We start from the raw sequence: 20,546 nt of genomic DNA, 5'->3' as shown, positions 1-20,546 counted from the left end.
GTTGGAGGCTGTTTTGTTCACCCACCAGCCCACCTGGGATGACTGTCAACAGCTCCTCCAGATCCTGTTCATGATGGAGGAACATAAAAAGATTCAGAACGAGGCCAGGAAATTGGTTCCTGGTGACAGTGGTCAACCCACCCTCAATGTTGACACTATCAACACTTCTTTTCCTTTGTCCCGCCCGACTGGGACTTCAACATGGCAGAAGGTAAGGAGAGACTCCGGGTCTATCACCAGACTCTGTTGGGAGGTCTAAAAGCAGCGGCTCGTAAGCCCACTAATTTGGCCAAAATAAGAGATGTTCAACAGGGTAAAGATAAAAGTCCGGTGGCTTTTTAAAAAAAAATCCTAGAGGCCTTCCGTAGATATACTCCCATGGATCCAGAGGCCGTCGAGACTAAGGCAGCTGTTATTATCCCTTTTGTCAACCAGGCGGCACCAGATATTAGGAGAAAGTTACAGAAAGTAGACAGGTTAGGAGAAAAGAGTATTCAGGACTTAATGACAGTGGCAGAAAGAGTATATAACAATAGAGAGACTGCAGAAAAAAGACAGGCAAAGGCTAGTGATCAACAAACTAGGAACCTAGCTCAGATCCTTCTTGCCACCACTGCGGGAGAGCCAAAGGAACGTGAACGTCATCTGAAAAAGATTGCGACAGAAGGACAAGGTAAGGAGGAACGCAGGAATCGCCCCCGATTGGAAAAGAATCAGTGTGCTTATTGTAAAGAGGAAGGTCATTGGGCCACAGAATGCCCTAAAAAGCCAAAAAGCCACCCCAAGGCCCCCATCCTGGCTATGGACGAACTGAGTCGCTAGAGGGGATGGAGTTCGGCACCCCTCCCCGAGCCCAGGGTAACCCTAAAAGTAGAGGGAAAACCTGTCGAGTTCCTAGTAGATACAGGAGCTCAACATTCAGTTCTACTTGAACCTCATGGCCATGTCTCTGACAAAACTTCCTGGGTACAAGGAGCCACAGGTATAAAAAAATATTCATAGACTACCCGAAAAACGGTAGACTTGGGAGTGGGCCGGGTAACCCACTCATTCATAATCATTCCCGATTGTCCGTATCCATTACTCGGGAGAGATTTGCTCACTAAGTTGAGAGCCCAAATTCACTTCCAACCAGGAGGTACAGAGGTCCTTAATCAAAAAGACAAACTGACCCAAGTGCTGACTGTAAGCATAGAAGATAAATACCGGTTACACCAAGGGCCATCACCACCAAACCCTGAGATAGACAAATGGCTTGCAATGTTCCCGCAAGCCTGGGCTGAAACTGGGGGCACGGGGCTGGCTGTACACAGATCACCCATATATATAGAACTAAAGCCAGGAGCGGACCCTGTCTGCGTCTGCCAGTACCCTATGTCCCTAAAAGCCCGACAGGGAATAACTCCGCACATCAGGAGATTACTTGCTCAGGGTATTCTAAGGCCCTGTCAATCGACCTGGAACACTCCTTTGCTGCCAGTGCGGAAAGCCCACTCAAATGACTATCGACCAGTACAGGATCTCCGTGAGGTAAACAGGAGGGTCATAGATATCCACCCTATGATGCCTAATCCATACACCCTTCTGAGCTCACTTCCCCCGAGCCATCAGTGGTACACGGTCTTAGACCTCAAAGATGCCTTCTTTAGTCTCCCACTGGCACCCAAAAGCCAGCATATCTTTGCATTTAAATGGAGTGACCCAGATCAAGGCCTCAATGGACAATTGACCTGGACCCAATTACCTCAGGGGTTCAAAAATTCTCCCACCATCTTCGACGAGGTCCTGCATGAAGACCTGGGTGAGTTCCGCCTCCAAAGCCCCCAATTGACTCTGTTACAATATGTAGATGATCTCCTTATAGCAGCTGAGACACAGGAGGACTGCCTAGATGGAACCAAGAAACTCTTAATGGTTATAGGGGAACTGGGATACCGGGCGTCTGCCAAAAAGGCCCAAATCTGCAAACCCAAGGTAAGCTACCTGGGGTACATACTTAAAAAGAGACAAAGATGGCTCTCCGATGCTAGAAAAGAGACAGTTCTTAAGATACCTACACCAGACTCTCCTCAAAAAGTTAGAAAATTCCTAGGATCGGCTGGCTTCTGCCGCTTATGGATACCCGGGTTCGCAGAACTTGTGAGGCCCCTTTATGAGATAACTAAAAACAATCAGCCCTTTCGATAGACAGAGAAACTACAGAAGTCCTTTGATCAAGTTAAGGCTGCTTTGTTGTCAGCGCCAGCCTTAGGCTTGCCTGATGTCACTAAGCCCTTCTACCTTTACATTGATGAAAACAAAGGAGTCACCAGGGGCGTCCTGGTCCAGTATCTGGGCCCATGGCACCGACCAGTAGCATACCTGTCCAAGGAACTTGATCCTGTTACAGCTGGATGGCCCCCATGCTTGAGGATGATCGCTGCCGTAGCCTTGATGGTCAAAGACACTGATAAGTTGACCTTGGGCCAGAAACTACATGTGACCACCCCCCATGCCATTGAAGGGGTTCTAAAACAGCCTCCAGATAGATGGCTCAACAATGCCCACCTAACCCACTATCAGGGCCTGCTCTTAAACCCAACCTGAGTTGTCTTCCAGACCCCAGCCGTCCTAAACCCAGCTACTTTATTGCCTGACCCAGACATAGAGGCCCCACTGCATGACTGTGCTGACATCTTGGCTCAAGTACACGGGACCCGAGAGGATCTAAAAGATCAACCATGGCCAGATGCTGAAGATACCTGGTACACCGATGGGAGCAGTTTTGTTCAAGATGGCCAAAGGTATGCTGGGACAGCTGTGGTCACTGAGACTGAGGTCATTTGGGCTGAACCCTTGCCCACTGGAACGTCAACACAGCGAGCAGAGCTCATAGCATTGACCAAGGCGCTGACTCTGGGAAAGGGCCAAAAGCTAAACATATACACAGACAGCAGGTATGCTTTTGCCACTGCTCACGTACATGGGACCATCTACAGAGAAAGAGGACTGTTGACAGCTAAAGGAAAGACTATTAAAAACAAAAAAGAAATTCTTGCCCTACTGGCGGCCCTATGGCTACCAAAAAATTGGCTATTATCCACTGTCCTGGGCACCAAAAAAATGATACTCCGATTGCCCGAAGAAATAATTTAGCCGACCAGACAGCTCAAAAAACAACCTTAGAGGCTGATCTGACATTGACCATTCAGCTGCCTGATCCAGGCGGCACTGCTTTACCAGAAAAACCTCAGTACACTGAGGCAGACTTAAAATGGATAAAACAATTACCCATGCCCCAATGCCTCAACGGATGATAGAAATCCTCTGATTGTAAAATCATCCTGCCTGAAGCACTGGGAGAACAAGTTCTCTCCAAAATACACTGAGCCACCCACATGGGCACCCGAAAGATGCAGCACCTCCTGAGACATGCAGAGATAAAGATTCGAGATGCCAACTCCAAAATTAAACGTATTGTTACCACCTGTAAAGCCTGTCAATTGACAAATGCTACCCACAACAAAGCCAACCCAGGCAATAGGCTGAGGGAAAACCGACCTGGAGCATATTGAGTAGACTTTACCGAGGTAAAGCCTGAAAGGTATGGCTATAAATATCTGCTAGTGTTTGTAGATACTTTTTCAGGATGGACAGAGGCCTTCCCCACCAAACATGAGACGGCACAGGTTGTGGCCAAAAAGCTGCTAGAAGACATCTTGCCAAGGTATGGTTTCCCAGTAATGTTAGGGTCAGACAATGGACCCGCCTTCATTTCCAAGGTGAGTCAAAGTTTAACACAGATACTGGGGGCAAACTGGAAATTACATTGTGCATACAGACCCCAGAGTTCAGGACAGGTAGAAAAAATAAATAGAACGATAAAAGAGACCTTGACTAAATTAACCTTAGAGACTGGCGATGACTGGGTGACTCTCCTACCCTATGCTTTCTATAGGGTACACAATTCGCCCTATAAAATGAGACTAACCCCTTTTGAAATCATGTTCAGGATACCTCCTCCCATCATCCCTAACCTTCAATCTGCGCTACTTGCTGAATTTAATGATCAAAAACTGTTGTTTTCCTTAAAGAGCCTCCAGCTTGTTCATGAAGACGTCTGGCCTAAATTAAAAGCCCTGTACGAGTCCAGACCACCGCCTGAGCCCCATCGCTATCGACCAGGGGACTGGGTTTTTGTCCAAAGATATCGACAGGAAAACCTTAAGCCTCGCTGGAAGGGACCCTATGTTGTTGTTTTAACCACGCCCACCACTCTCAAAGTCGACGGGATCGTCTCGTGGATACATTACACTCACGCCCGCCCCACAGATCCACACGCTGTTCTAGAAGACTTCATCCCATCACGGCAGGTGTCCAAAGACCAAGACAACCCACTCAAACTCAAACTGCACCATCGTCAGTCAAAATTACGGTAACTGTACTTTTAACATCGGTAATGGGAAGACAAAACCCATATGCTCCTCTAAACCTAACCTGGGTTATCATTAGTACCTCCACAGGTGACATTGTTAACAGTTCACTTAAAGTGGCACCGCTGCTGACCTGGTGGCCTGCTATAGACTTTGACCTGTGCCTGCTAGCAGCAGAAACATGGGATATTAGAGACTGGAAAACAAAATCAAAGGAAAAGCCTAAATGTGGACAAAATATCAATGATTGTAAGATGAAAATGCCAACCTCTTCTGCCCCCGGGTATAGTCACCCAGTCCAAAGAGCCGTTTTACAAGTCACCCCGTTCTATGTCTGCCCAGGGGGAGGATGCAAACAAGCTCAAGCCAATAGATGCAGAGGTCCTGATAAGTTCTATTGTGCAGAATGGGGATGTGAATCCACGGGCACTGTCTCATGGACTCTGCCTGTCAAAGATGATTTAATCTCGTTAAAAAGAGTCCCCGGGACCACTGGCCTTCAAACACACCGCGGTAACGGTAAACTCAAGGTTGTTAATGGTACATGCTCAAGGTTCCTCTGTAACCCAGTTAGACTTTCATTCACCGATCAAGGAAAAAAATACACCAGATGGGAATCGGGCTGAACACGGGGACTCCGCCTGTATCAAGATGGTCATGACAATGGGTTACTATTCACTGTAAAACTAAAAATAAAACCGTATGTTGCGGGGCCTCCCCAACCAGTAGGGCCAAATTCTGCACTGGTTCCACTGGACCCCCTAATTCCTCCTAGACCCACCAAGCCCCCTCAAATAACCCCACCAACATCCCCTCAGCTCCCCACTCAGGCTGTCGCCAGAAAAACTAGCCAGGACCCCCTATGGGGGCTAATAGTTCACACCTTCAAAGCCCTAAACGGCTCTAGGCCTGATCTCACTCAGTCCTGCTGGTTGTGTTATGATATCAAGCCCCCTTACTATAAAGAAATAGCTTACCTAGGCAACTTCACTGAGTCTGATAGCCCAACCCGGTGTAAATGACAACAAAAGGGGACAGCCAGACTAACCCTACAATATGTGACTGGGCATGGAATTTGTGTTGGCAGTGTTCCGGCCACTCACCAACACCTTTGCAACCAAACCTATCAGTCTAGTCCAGAAAGATACCTTGTACCCCCTTCTGATGGATGATGGGCTTGCTCCACCGGACTCACCCCTTGTGCACATGGAAAGGTACTCAACCAGACTGGGGACTTTTGTGTACTAGTACAATTGATTCCTAGACTATTATATCATTCAGAAGAAGATATTCTTAGTCATCTGACTGAGACCCCAAATAGAGTCAAACGAGAACCTATAACAGCTGTCAGTTTAACAGTTCTCCTAGGTTTAAGATTAGCTGGGGCAAGAACAGGAGTCTCATCGTTAGTGTTGCAAAACAAACATTACAATGATTTGAAAACAGCCATAGATATAGACATCGAGAGACTAGAAAACTCCATCTCCCACCTACAAGAGTCACTAACCTCCCTGGTGAAAGTAGTTCTCCAGAACCAAAGAGGCCTAGATTTAATCTTCCTACAACAAGGGGGGCTCTGTGCTGCCTTAGGTGAAAAATGCTGCTTTTATGTAGACCACTTGGGAGGGGTCAAAGAATCTATGGCCAAAGTCAGAGAAGGTCTCGCTAAGTGAAAACGAGAACGAGAGCAAAATCAAGGTTGGTTCGAATCTTGGTTCAATTCCTCCCCATGGTTGACCACTCTGATCTCTACCCTGCTGGGACCGTTACTCATTTTGTTACTCCTGTTAACATTTGGACCTTACATACTTAACAGGCTGATATCTTTCATCAGAGAACGCATTAGTGCAGTACAGCTGATGGTACTTAGGTCCCAGTACCAACCAGTTTCTAAAGACCTAATAAAATTGGCCCCTAGAGGCCCATGATTGGTCCTCTATAGCTTCATGAGAAGGGGGGAAAGTGAGACCTAACTAACTCCATTTTAAAGTTTGACTCCATCTTAAATATAAGAGAGTAAAGTGGCCTTGACATAAATTCCACTTCACTGAAGTCAACTATTCCCCTAGTCTCCTTTGTGCCCATAAACTAATGATAAAATGTCCTTGCTGTGGGACAACAGATAAAAAAGAGACACAGCTCCTAACTCAGTCCTCTGTCTGCCCAGAAAACAGATGCTCCCGGGCCCATTATCTATAGAATATTCTGTCAATGTGCTGATTGTTCCTTTTTCCCATAAACTCTACATGTAGCCACCCCTCAACCCCCCATGCTTGCTAAATATCAACCAATCATGTAACTGCTAAATGGAACGTCCCCAAACCTTGCGGTAGCCACAATAAAAACCCTGCTGATTTGGAATTCGGGGCTCTCAATCCTGATCTGTTGCGTCGGTGACGGTTGAGTGCCCCTGCTGGAGCTTAAATAAACGACCCTCGTGTGTTTACATCGGAAATGGCTCCTTGGTGGTCTTTGGGGACTTTGCGATCTGGGCACAACACTAAACGTCTTCCAACAGTTTTTTTTTTCTTTCTACTTTTCTAGGTCCTTTGTACTCCTATAGAACTTTTAAATTTCAATATCCAATTCTTCATTTATAGCAAGTATACATACACCTGAATTTTTATATATACCTTGTGTTTTCTAATCCTGCTAAATTCAAATACAAGTTCTAGAGGGTCCCAGAGATTTCTTAGTATTTTCTCTGTAGATGATCATTTCATCTACATATAAAGATTTTGCTTCTACCTTGCCAATCCTATTCTAATTGTGTCATTTTATTGCCAGACTATTTTGGTTTGGGCCTATGTTTCAAAGTTTAATGGGCAGATGAAGAGTAGGTATATCTGCCCTTGTTCCCCACCTTAAGGAGAAAGTACTGTATCTTCTCCATTCATATAAGGCATTTTTGCTGGAAGTATGGAGTACATGTCTTTAATCTGTTGAGAAGGTTCTGTTCTACTTCTAGGCTCCTGATAGCTTTTACCATGAACAGCTGTAGAATTCAGTCCAGTACTTTTTCTCCAACTGCTTACAGGATCACATGGCTTTTTCCTTTCCTCTGTTAAAATGATGACTTTTGGGGGTGGATCTTCCAATGCTGAACCAACACTGCCATCCCTATAATAAAACCACTTTCTACATACTGCCAGATCTGACTTCTAATAGTTTGTTTTGTTAAACAAATTTCTTATGTTCATACTTTTTTCTTCTATTATCTTTATTCAGTTTTAGGATTAGCACAATGTTGACTTCCTAAAATGTGGGGAGAAGTGTTCCTTTTTTCTGCTTTAAATGTTTGATACAATTTATCAGTTAAAATGTATATGAGCCTGCTGTTGTCATATAGGTAGGTTTTCAAGCTAGGAATATACTTTCTTTGATAGGTGCTATCCAAATTTTATATTTCCTCCAGAGTTAGTTTCATTAATTTGTCTTCCAAGGTACTTCTTAGAAGCTGTCAAACTTGTTTCAAAAAACATTTTTATAATATGCTTTCTATATCCTTTTAAATTCTGTAAAATCTGTGGTAATGTCTCCTAGATCTTAGATATTGTAATTTTAAAAACATATAACTGATATTGTGTAATAGGAAGAAAAGGTCTAAAGGAGCAGGGGAAGTGGGAGAGGTAGGGGAAAGGAAAGAAGGGAAAAGAAAAAATATAAGAAAAGGAAAAAAAATGGAAACAAAGTCTTTGCAAATAGGGAAGGGTGGAGGGAGTGAAGGGAGGGCAGGGGAAGGGGGAAAAAAATAAGACCCAAGATACTCATGTAAAGGTACAAGATCCCAATGATGAATGTAACTGTATTTTATACCTAAAATGAACCAATAAACTTAATGGGGTGGGGGGAGAAAAAAGAAAAAAAAAGTACTCTAAATTTAATGGCAGCTATCTCTGGCAGGTGAGATGGCGGAAAATTTTTATGGTCTAAATCATTCATTCCTCTAATTTTTAACTCAAAAAAGGTTCACAACAATCTTTTAAGATTTATTTCAGTGGAGTAGGTAGGGTGGTAAAAATAAATTCCAGTAGGGATGGGATTTGGCTCTGGGGCCATACCTTCTTACCCTCCCACACCAAACTCCTCACCCAGTCCGGTGGGACATATGCCAGAGGAGATTAAGTATGACTCCCTTAAAGCTCAGGGCCTAGGGCCAGGAACTGCTTGACTCAGGCTAAGGAGTTGCTCTACTGTCTATATAAATTATGAGTACAGAGAAAAATATGGAAGGTTACACACTATTGATTTGGATTCTGGGGAATTAAAGGCTAATATGGGGGGGGGGTCAAGAAAAATGAATACGAAAAACTATGCACTAACAAAAGGCATGTGCATTATCATAGTTCTATAAAAAGTAGGTAAGCATGGGCATGTATAAAGAAAACGATTACCTTTTGCCTTGTTTTAAAATCTTGGTTAACGCTAAAAGTTAATACCACCAATGATGGAGGTAAATGACATCAGAAATTTCCTGATGTGATACACTCATACAAAGCCTGAATCTAGTGAGGCATGGTCACACCTATCTATAATCCCAGCACTCTGGTTTATGACTACAAATGAAATAAAGACATTTTCATAAATATAAAAGGAACCTTGGTTTATGCAGTCTCTAACATGAATATTGACAACTTTACTCACTATCAATAATAAATATATTTTCTGACCAAAAAAATACCAGCACTCAGTAAGCTAAGGCAGGACAGCCATAAGTTCGAAGCCAGCCTGGGCTACACAGTGAGTTCAAGGGCAACATAAAATAGATGGTGAGACCGTGTCTTAAAAAACCAAAACAAACAAAACATCTGAATCTAATCATTAGGAAACAAACTCAAATTGTAAGACACTGTACCATGTAACTGGACTTTACTCATTAAAACCCCAATGTCATGTAAAACAAAGGCAGGATAAGGAACTGTTGACAGATTAAAGGTGGTTCAGACCCAACAACTAGAAGCAATGAGTGATTTTGAATTAGATCCCAGACTGGAAAAATAAGAATTCTTGTAGGGATGATATTTGATGAAATCAGATGAAATGTGAATATTAATATATTATATTATAATTATATATTATATTATAATTATATATTATATTAATATAGTAATATAGTATTACATATTATATTAAAATATTTTCTGCTTTTGACAACTGTACTATGGTTAATGTTCACTTTTTTTTTTTTGTGTGTGTGCCAGGGATCAAACTTGTACTATGGTTATAAATGAAAATGGATATACATTTCTCTTAGAAAATATACACAGTATTTCTTAAGAGTAAAAGGACAAGATGTCTGTAATTTATTTTAAAATGGTTCAACAATGGTTTGGGGGGAAGACTACTGGGTACTGGGGATTGAACCCAGGGCCTTCATACATCTCCAGTTGTTTTTTGAGACAATGTCTCACTAACTTGCCCAGACTGGCCTGAAACTCATGATCCTCCCGTCTTAGGCTCCCAGAGAGCTGGGATTACAAGTGTGTGCCACCATGCCCAAATTCTTTTTTACTATTCTTACAAATATTTTATAAATTTAATTATTTCAAAACTAAAGAAGTTGTGTAAGAAATACATTTTAACTAGATCTTTAACTAGGAGAGAGCCAGCAGCTCTAATGCAAAGCACCGAGAAAAAAAAGTCACCAGCAACAGAGATCACCCAAAAGGAAAAGGGGGCTCAGGGATGTGGTCAGTTGTGGAGCACTTGCATAGCATGCATCCAACACTGAGGTCCTGTCCCCAGCACCACCAGCACCAAAGGGATGAGAGGGAGGCAGAGGAAAGTACCACTTCTAAGCCCGGAGAAAGAAAAAACTGGGGTGTCAAATTCAATTTATATTTAGAACTAGAAAACCAGTAAGAGCAGAGTCATACCCATTAGCTTCAATCTACTCCTTAGAGTTGTCTTATCCAGAGCAAACTGAAGGGGGGAGGGCAAATCAGGAAAGCGGTGAGAGCCCCTCAAGGAGCATGCTAGGGATGGGAGGGGAGTAACTTGTACACTGCAGGATTGGTGGGCAGGCACTTGCAGGGGCAGATGACTAAAGGCAAGGGCATTCGCGGCAGTTCCAGAAATAGGTAAAAGATGTTCTCTGGCTCCCACTCAGGCTCTGATGTCAGGCAAGTGAATCTTAAGCCAAAGTGTTCAATTTTTGTAGGACAACTTTAACCCAAATGCTCACTCACCCAGACCCAATATGATCTCCCCAGCTAAGCATTTTCAAGGATGGAGCGTTATCAGTTTTGAATTCCCATCTCAACTGAGACATCTTGGCAGCTGCCCTCAGTCCAAGACTGTTCCTCTCTGAAGTTGCTGTGGAAATCTGTTGCTGTGTTGACTGGTCACATTTAGAACCAGGGAAATGAGAGAATTCCACAAGAAGAACATAGAGTATCAGAATCTACCCCACAAACCATAAACACACAGTCATTTTTTTCCTCCAATGTGAGATGTTCTTTTTATTAATGAAGGTGAAATTATAGCAGAGTGATAGGCAACACACAAATTGCCAGCACAAGTATGAATATAAAACAATCCATAGGACAAGTACAGGCACAGAGAGCCCACCTCTCAACAGGAACCACAGGTGATACCAGAGAGCCCTATGATAAAGCAGGACTCACCCAAAGCAAAAGGCCCATCGGCTCCCACAGTTGAGACAGCAAAAGGCACATCAGCTCTCTGAGCCCCTCTTCGTGAGTTCCAGCTATGTGAAAAGAGCATGGCAACAGGAGTATTACTTGTGAGATGGGACTTCCAAATCCAGACTTCAGAGCAGGCCTAGATCTGAAGCCACCACTGCAAAATCTGGCACAAAATGGCAGGATAAGTTGGTAAAAGGCAAGTCTCTTCAGAGATGTTTCAATCAGGAACACTGATTCCAGATTTTAAAAGAACACACATTTAAATCAGCAAAATCACATTTCACAAGGAACTGGATGTTACCAAAAATGTCAAAGAGACCACCAAACAAAACAGTCTCCCTAGGCTTCTGCTCCCATTTCATCAATAATGGAGATAAAAGAATTTTGCCACATAAGTTAGTTTTATTAGAGGATTTTAAAAAAAAAGGCTAATGGCCTTAAATGTTTTTGCTTTCCGTTGGGTTTTTAGCTCAGTAGATTAATTTCCCAATGGCAATGTCATCAATTATTCTTACGGTGGCTTCTGCATTTTTCCAATGACACACATTTACTAATCAAATGCTATATATTTTTCCACTACAACTTATCTTCACTGACTAAAAACTTTACAAACATAGTTACATGGCTGAAATAGTATAAGTTGTAGGGAGATGTGCTACCACACGCCTGTAATCCCAGCATTCTGGGAGGCTGACACAGGAGGATCAAAAAGTTCAAACTCATCGCTTCTCGGCCTTTTGGCTGAGATTAAGTGCAGAAAGTTCAAACTCAGCTTGGATAACTTAGACCTTGTTCCTAAACAAAATAGAAGCACTAGGGATGTAGCTCTGTGCAAAGGTCCTGGGTTCAGTCTTCAATATGGGGTGGTAGTGGGCTAAACAACAACAACAACAAAAGAAGAAGTGGAAAGGAGGGCATTTTGATGAAAAATCTGCTTGATAAATCTCTGCTCAAAAATGACTCTAGCCGGTCACACCTGTTATCCCAGCATCTGGGAGGCTGAGGTAGGAGGATCATAGTTAGAGGTCAGCCTGGGCTACATAGTGTGTTCAAGATCAGCCTAAATTTCACAGGCGATCCTGTCTCAAAAAAAAGCTCTAGAAAAGCTGCTCACACTGGTACACATCTGTTATTCCCAGCAGAAGGATCTTGAGTTTGAGACCCTACTTGAACTACTTCAAGTCCAAGACCAGCGTGAACTACCTAGTGACACCCTATCTCAAGCAAAAATCAAAACAAACCAAAAAGACCCTAGAAAAGTTAAAAGTCCTACTTGAGATTAATTCAGACATCACTTGCTAATCCTAAAGAAAGTCTTATCACCAACAACAGAAGGGAGTCACACAGATACAAGTGCTCTACAGCAGGCTCTTCCTTGCATTCTTACTTGGTAGCAATGCCAATGCTGACCATACAAACTTAACACTGTAGAATTTAAGATGCCAAAATTTGTACCTTCAGCTCTATATAATGCATCAAAAGTTTTAAAATGCAGGGGGTATTGTGGCATAACCCTGTAATCCCAGCACTCTGGGGGGCTGAGACAAATTCAAGCCCAGCCTGAGAAATTTAGAGACTTAGTAAAACCCTGTCTCAAAATGTAAATAATAAATAAAAATAAAAAGCCTGGGACTGCAGTTTAGTGAAAAGGCTCTAAATTTACTCCCCACTACTATTTTTTAAAAATTAATTAATGAGGGGCTGGGGATTTAGCTCAGTGCTTCCAGTGCCTGCCGTGCAAGCACAAGGTCCTAAGTTTGATCCCTGGTACAAAAAAAAAAAATTAATTAATTAAACCAAGTGTGGTGGCACACACCTAGAGACTGAAGCAGGAGGACTGCTGTGAGTTCAAGGCCAGCCTGTACTCCAACGCGACCCTGTCTCAAAAAAACAAAAAACAAAAGCAAGCAAACAAACAACAAAAAAAAACACATAGCTTATTCCATTCTCCCCAGCAGGGTTTAAAACTTCAAAGTAAAAACAGCAGTCATCTATAACTATGCATGTTTAACTCTCTCACACATTATTTTGTAGGGCAAAAAGTTTTATTAGGTTAGAAAACTTTGGAATGTTACAATCCAGATGATCTTGAGGTTATGCTAGATCTTAAGTCACTAGAAAGTAGTACTTTAAAATATATAAATGGGCTCCCATTATGAGAAATAAAACTATGAACATGATAAAAAAATTTTTGCAAATCATGAGAGAAAATAACACTGAAAACCAATGAAGCACAGATGAGGATAAACCACAAAAGATCCTAAATAAGATGCACTTAAATTTCATACTAAATGATTTGGTGACATTCTTAACAAGATTTGCAACCTATGGGAAAAGCTAAACATGTGCTGAACCACTTATGTCTGTCAAAGTCCCCTCTTTTAGAGTCAAAATAAAAAGTATTCAGTAAAACACAAAAGCTATACAATATTTCACTGTTAGAATTTTTCAAAAATCCACGTGTAAGATACATGCAGATAATGCTGAGAAAAGTTGTGCTTTTTTTTGGTACCAGGGATCGAACTCAGGATCCTGTGCTTACAAGGCAGGAGGCGGAACCACTGAGCCAAACCCCCAGCCCTTTTCTCTGGATCAAAATCGTCCTTCCTCTGGCAAAAATTATCCAGAGGCAACATTTGCTAGGAACTATGCACTCTTATTCTTTCCTGTTTCACTATCCTACTGGCTTTTACAGACCTAAATAACTTTTTTCTGAACCGAAGGCTCATCCCACTGAGCCAATGAAATTCCATCCTCTGCAGACCCAAGATACACTGCATGCAAGAGGATCCTGGTTTCAATTCTTGGCCCATGGCCTTCCAACTGCACTACTGTCTCCTTCATTTATTTTGTTAAAGTCCAAAGTGGGGGGTGTGCTAGCCAAAGGACTCCCCTCTTTGTATTTGTGGCCTTGGACTTAACTTTAGTAATAATCTACACTGCAATCTGTGAACAACCCATTAAGCACCCCACCCCCCTCAGTACTAGGGATTGAATGCAGGGCCTTTGCACTGAACTGTATTCCCAGCCCCCACTGCTTTTATTATTTATTTTGTGGTTTTTTGTTTGTTTTTTGTTTGTTTTGGTACCGGAGATTGAACTTGGGTCCTTGCGCTTGCGCAGCAGACAGCAAAACCACTGAGCTAAATCCCCGGCCCTTATTACTTATTTTGAGTCAGAGTCTCACTACATTGTCCAGGCTAGGTTCAAACTTGCAATCTTCCTGCCTCAGACTTCCTGCCTCAGAGTGCTGGGAGTATAGGCAGGTACCACCATACACATAAGGTTAAATTTTAAAAGCTCATCTCTATTTCTACCAGGAACTATCAAGAACCATAGAGCTTGTTTTCAAACTTACCCTAAAGGACTGAATCTCACCTATCAAAAGCTTCCCACCTCTCATTCCACCAAAACTAAAGTCACCACCAGAAGACAGAATTACTCTTTCTCCTCTGCCTTATACCTGTGCCCAGCGCCCAGCCTTACCAGCAATTTACACAGATTACATAAAAGCACTGAAACAAAATCTGGAAAAGTAAAGAGAGAAATGTTTTCCCTTGCAGTGCTGGGGATTGAGCCCAGGGCCTCAGGTATGCTAAACAAGCTCTCTTTCACTGAGCTATGACCCAGCCCTTTGGGAGACATTTATAAAAAGCAAATAAGCCAAGATATTTTATAGAAATTCAAACTGCTGATAGATCATTTTATAATTCTATCTCTCTTTTTTTTTTTTAGTACCGGGGATCAAACTCAGGTCCTTGTGCTTGTGAGGCAGGCGGCAGAACCACTGAGCTAAATCCCCAGCCCATATAATTCTATCTCTTGATGCTAGCTGCAGTTCTAGAATTCAGTGGATAACCTAGTTTGCTTTCAAATAGTTATAGGACAAAGAACTGGCTTCCCCCATACTCAGAAACACATTTATGTGAAGACTCCTTCTACTTCACATTCAGAACATGACAGTTTCCAATACCATAAATCCCCAACTGATGAACGAGTTCTGTTCTGGGGCAACATTCGTGTGGACTTGTAAATAGTGACAAAGCGAGTCTTATACTGTTCATTTATGTTTCCATGGTTATTACTTTGTGCTTCCTAGCAGGGCCCTCCATATCACCACTGCCTTTCTTCTTGCTTCTGGCCATTCTGGACTCTGAGTGAGCACTATACTACTGTACACTATCTGACTGTACAGAAAGCACCCAGCAACACAACTGTGACAATGTCTGGCAGAAAGGGAGCTACTTCCTCCTTTGGTTCACATCTACAAATATTCGTAATGTGAGGTCCATTCATATCTGTGAAAGTTCACAACTCAAATGTTCCTAAGTCAGGGGCTTACTGTATAAAGAGTGAGAGTTATTTAAACTTTATGAAAATAAAAAAGATGTAAGGTAAAGATTTAGGAAACCTGGCAATCTGGCACTAAGGCCAGACTTGCTCACCCAGATAACAACATTAATGAAGTACACAACTATAACTATAATGGCAACAGAAAGTTTCTGTACTCCAAGGAATAAGACAACTACTTTCCCATTCAGATTAAGCTGAAGAGGAAACAGACTATCACAAATTATAGCTACATAAAATCTGTCTGAAGTCATTTAGGTTAATGGCACTAACTATAATCAAGTTCAACACACAAGTACAGAATCCCTCCTTGGGCCTTTGGAGAGCTCTGCCTACTCAAGTTATATTTCTTTTTTTTTTTTTTTTCTTGCGGTACAGGGGATGGAACTCAGGACCTTGTACTTGCCAGGCAGCCATGGTGCCACTAAGCCACATTCCCAGCCCTCAAGTTATATTCTAACTTTTGAAAACTATGAGAAAATGTCATGAAGACACAGAAACGAATATGAACTCATCCAGTTTTCTTTTTTTTTGATACCAGGGATGGAACTTGGGACCTTGTGCCTGCAAGGCAGGCGCCAGAACCACTGAGCTAAATCCCCGGCCCTCCAGTTTTGAAATTGTATAAAATGAATGTGTGAATTCAAAAGTATGACATATTTCTAACAGCAATAGTGCCAGGCAATAAAAATGGTGATCTGAGGACACTGATCACAGATAAGGCTTGGCCTGATTCAAAGCAATTACTGTTATTGCCTGCCTCACAAGCGCAAGGTCCCAAGTTCCATCCCTGGTACCAAAACAAACAAACAAACAAACAAACAAACAAAGCAATTACTGTATTTCTTCTGCCGATTATGATCAGTTTTGGGTCACTCACATGCCAGCAAGCTAATGTGACCAGGCTGATCAGGTTTAAAGCCTAGGTTTTACAGTACTTGTGGACTAAGCAAATTATAAACCATAGTAAACATCACCATGAGAACATATTAAATCTTATAGAACAATCCTTAATGAAAAATTTCACTAGAGAATCACCTTGGTTGTAGAAAAAGAAAACTATTTCCTTTTCACAACCATATTACATGCTAGAGAGTAATCTGTGGGAAAGTATCATTTCTTTTAATCAATGAATCTGAGTCACTGAATCTTCATTTAAAAGAAAATGGTGGGTGGGTGTGGTAGCACATGCTTATAATCTCAACACTTGCGAGGCTGAGGGAGGAGGATCACCAGGAGTTCACAGTCAGCCTGGGCTACACAGTGAGTTCAAGGCCAAGCCTGAACTACATAGTAAGACCTTATTTCAAAAAAACCAAAATAATAATAATAAAACATAGAAACAAGTTTGACTCACCAATACCACCAAGCTGAAAAAGAAACATTAAAAAGAAAATACCCAAAGCCTATCTTAAGAAATGTCTTCCTGAAATTTCAGGATACAAAAATCTTGTCCTAAATTTTTTCTAATCATCAACAAAATTTCAGGATGGAAATGAAGAACCCAAGTCATAAATAATGCCTCTTGCCAAGGCAAGACCTTTCTAACATCACAACTGCTTTTCTCATCCATTAGCTTATGCTGATCCCACCAAGTACCCAGTGAGGGAGTCATTTCACCCAACATCTTTGTTGTGCAGAACAAGAGGTCAACGGACTTAAAACTCAAACCGCAGCCTGCCTCACAAGCGCAAAGTCTTGAGTTCGATCCCCGGTACCAAAAAATAAAAATAAAAAACTCACTTCAAGTGCACACTGTAATCCCAGCACTTGGAAGGCTGTCAGAGAACTCCTCCCAGTTTGAGGTCAGCATGGGCTACATAATCAGTTCAAGGCCAGCCTGAACTATATAACAAGATCCTGTTTCAAACAAAAAACCTGACAAAGATAGAACTGAAATCTAATGCTCCCTCTGTCAGAACTAAGACTTGAAATTTCAAGCCAGGGCAATGACACACACCATAATCCCAACACTAAGAAGACTGAGGCAGTTGAGTTCAAGGCCAGCCTGGGCTACACAGGGAGTTCAAAACCAGCCTGAACTCTCTCAACTCAGAATATCTGGGGATGGGCTTTAGGAAAATGTTATGCTCAACCAGGCCCAGGTGACAGTGAAACTCATCAGCTTGAGTTCACCAGCATGAAGAATGAATCCTAAATCCAAATCCTAAATCTAAATCAAAGTGTGTGTGTTTGGGGGGGGGGGGTTATCCCCTGTACAACAGAGCTCACCAATCAAACCAAGCAGCTTATTACAAGTGACTGCACCAGTGACCTTACCTAAAGAAGTCACATCTAAGACTTTATGTGCCTCCCCAAGCATGTGACCCACACCTATAGTCCTAGCACTTGGGAGCCTGAGGCAGGAGGACTGCCATGAGTTCCCAGCCAGCCTAGGCTACATAATTCAAAGCCAGTCTGAACTACATAGTAAGACTGTCTCCAAAACAAAAAAAGACTTCATGTGCCTCGGCCTAAAGTGCTGGTTCAATGGGCTTAGGTCACAAGTATACACAACAACTTTACTCTTTACCAAGGTAATTCTCAGTTGCCAACACCCAACAGTGTCTTTATAAACTCATGTTCTCCTGGAGATATCTTCTTGTAGATTACAAATGCATCTGGTGTCAATTTTCTTCTGAAGATGTGTAACCATCTCAAGGAAGGTATCATACCATTAACTTCCTGAAAAAGTAATGTGGGTGCACCTCTAGTTAAAATTATCACCAAGCTGGGTTTTCAGATCATCCATAACTATGCTAAGTATTCTAAGGACCATATAAATAACTACCTTCCACTCATTTCACTTTATTTTGTACTGAAAACAGCAACAAGTCTCCTTTTAAACTCATTTCTAAAGACACAGAACTTTATAAAAGAGAAATAGCATTTTATAGAGCAAGATTGTGTTGATGCCTTTAAATATATATATATAAAACATTATTCATTCCCCATAATCCTCTGCCAAGAGCTTTCCTGCTACATTTCTCAGAAAGACATGGCCTAAGGTTTCACAGCAGATACATCAAGCTTTGAACTTCTGAAAGGAAAAACCTCTGGCAGTAATGAGAATTTAAAACAGCAGGAGACTGAGAAAGGTAACATGAATGAAGAAAAAAGGAAGCAGGCTTAGAAATAAGCACATTTGACAAAAACAGTGAGGGATTTGAAAAGATTAGTCCTAAAAAACACAGGTATGGTATCACTAAAACCTAAAAACTTCTTTATACCCAGAGCAAAACAAATTTCAGAAGACATGACACTCTTGAAATACAGAATTTTATTTAGAAACTGTTTAAAGTAGAAAAAAACCCTGTCAAGAAAGACCAGGTGGAAAATGGTTTCCCAATAAAATGGAATTTTAGGGCAACAAAAGTCTAAAAGGCCACAAAGGAGAAACAGCACCACTGTTATTTGAACAATGGCTAGTTACTTGCATTTTTTGGCATTGTTAATCACTGAATCTGGGTTTTCCTCTGAATTCCACACAGAGCATGCACTACACAATTATTTTATCATAAAATACCTGTTTTCTACACACATTTTAGGACAAGCTACCACCAGAAACAAATCAATACAAACACATCAGGGGCTCAACAATCTCAGTAGTGGGTAACATACATTTTGCAGGATTCTGCCAAACAAAGGGACTGAATAGTCCATGGGCAAAAAGCAAATGAGGGAGAATTAAGGAATGAAATATTTTAAATATTAATAATTAATTCAGACATGGTACTGTATTTTCTGCAAAAGAAAATTAACATTTAGTAACACACTAGTGAATTTTATCTCCAAAGAGATTAGTGCACTGGCAAAGTATTCAGGTAACAGTGGAGAGCTGTGGACAGCAGATATCGAAAACACCCCAGCCTTGTAGATCCCAAGGTAACAATGGCCTTCACTGATCACTCCCTTTGCCAGAGGTCCAGCAAGAACTTGCAGCAAGATCACCTGCCAGCTGTACTTTCAACACTAAGCAGCAAACTTAGGAGCCAAAGAGGAGTCCCAGTGGGCAAGGGGAGCAGAGAAAAGGAACATGTTAACGGTAAACTTAAAGACAATACAACAGGACACACTCCCGTCCAAATCCCAGAGATGTGGCAAGTCCCCAGCAGTTGTTAAAATTATAAAACTGAACACACCTCATTTCCCAAAAAACATAATGAACAGAAATTTCAGGGGTAACTAAAAAAATCATCAGATAAATGCTCAATAAAAATCGAGCTCTTCACCTCAAACACCTCACGGCTGAATACCCTCTATTCATCTAAGCAACCATGCCGCTTGCATTTAGCAGGGATGCAATTGGTCAATGACACCAAATGGCTTTACAAAGCAACTTCTTAAACATTCCTTTTGGGCCAAAGCCTTGGCCTGTGAGGACTCACATAACCCTGCAAGGCCTGTAATTCACGGTCTGACCCTTCCTTCCCAGGCACAACAGACACATAAAATCTTCTGTCTTGTTACATTTTATATTTTAACATATGGAAGCATATTTTAAATACTCTTAAGGCATTCATTTATTAACATGTTCTTTGCCAAGATTTCACATTAGGTTAAAATTCAATTCAGTCTTTACATTTCTCTACTGAGGTTGGCACCTCAGTGCATTACAGAAAAACACCTTCTCCAGCAACCAGTGTGACCAGCATCCCCATGGTAAGCCCCACAGTCAGCCTCTTTGTTCCTCAAATGAACCACCTAGATGTTAACACTGCTCTGCTACAAGGTAAAAGCTCCTAACTCAAATTTATTGGAAAAGGAGTGAAACTTCTGCAAAGTTTAAAAAGAGGTACTTTTTGCTTATGAAAAGAAACCAGTGAATCTTCTAAGAATAACAAAAGGGAGTATTTTACAGTTAAGCACATGATTTGGAGTGAAGAATTCTGACACTGCTCTGCTGGTCCAGGGTGTTAATACTCTTCTTGTTCCTCCTGTGGGCCCCCTTCATCAGGTATCACAAAGCCTTCCTGAAATGGAAAAGTGAGAGGGGAAAGCTGTTACTTAACACTGAATGATCGGTTTCTACTTTTCTCATAGTTAAAGCCTTTCAAAGTAAGCAGTCCTTGTCTCTACCACACTTGGCACTTAATCACACAGGCCAGGTGACCATTATTTTATTTCTGGACAGTTG

At 41.8% G+C, this 20,546-nt stretch overlaps 1 protein-coding gene across 3 annotated transcripts in view; it reads right to left on the bottom strand.

The window, feature by feature from the left end:
- Positions 1 to 18,674: 18,674 nt before the first annotated feature.
- Positions 18,675 to 20,546, bottom strand: part of Mapre1 (microtubule associated protein RP/EB family member 1) — a 28,513-nt gene continuing 26,641 nt past the window's right edge. For all 3 annotated transcript variants that reach the window (XM_004867952.4, XM_087188872.1, XM_087188871.1), the window contains one exon: positions 18,675 to 20,382. In XM_004867952.4, coding sequence (XP_004868009.1) covers positions 20,326 to 20,382 — 57 coding nt within the window. In that variant the 3' untranslated portion in view covers positions 18,675 to 20,325. The remainder of the gene's footprint in view (positions 20,383 to 20,546) is intronic.

This window comes from Heterocephalus glaber, unplaced genomic scaffold, assembly GCF_053883595.1.
Source record: "Heterocephalus glaber isolate CG9 unplaced genomic scaffold, H.glaber_assembly_v1.0 deba00001532, whole genome shotgun sequence".
Taxonomy (NCBI): Eukaryota; Metazoa; Chordata; class Mammalia; order Rodentia; family Bathyergidae; genus Heterocephalus; species Heterocephalus glaber.
This window is presented reverse-complemented; position numbering and strand designations above follow the sequence as displayed.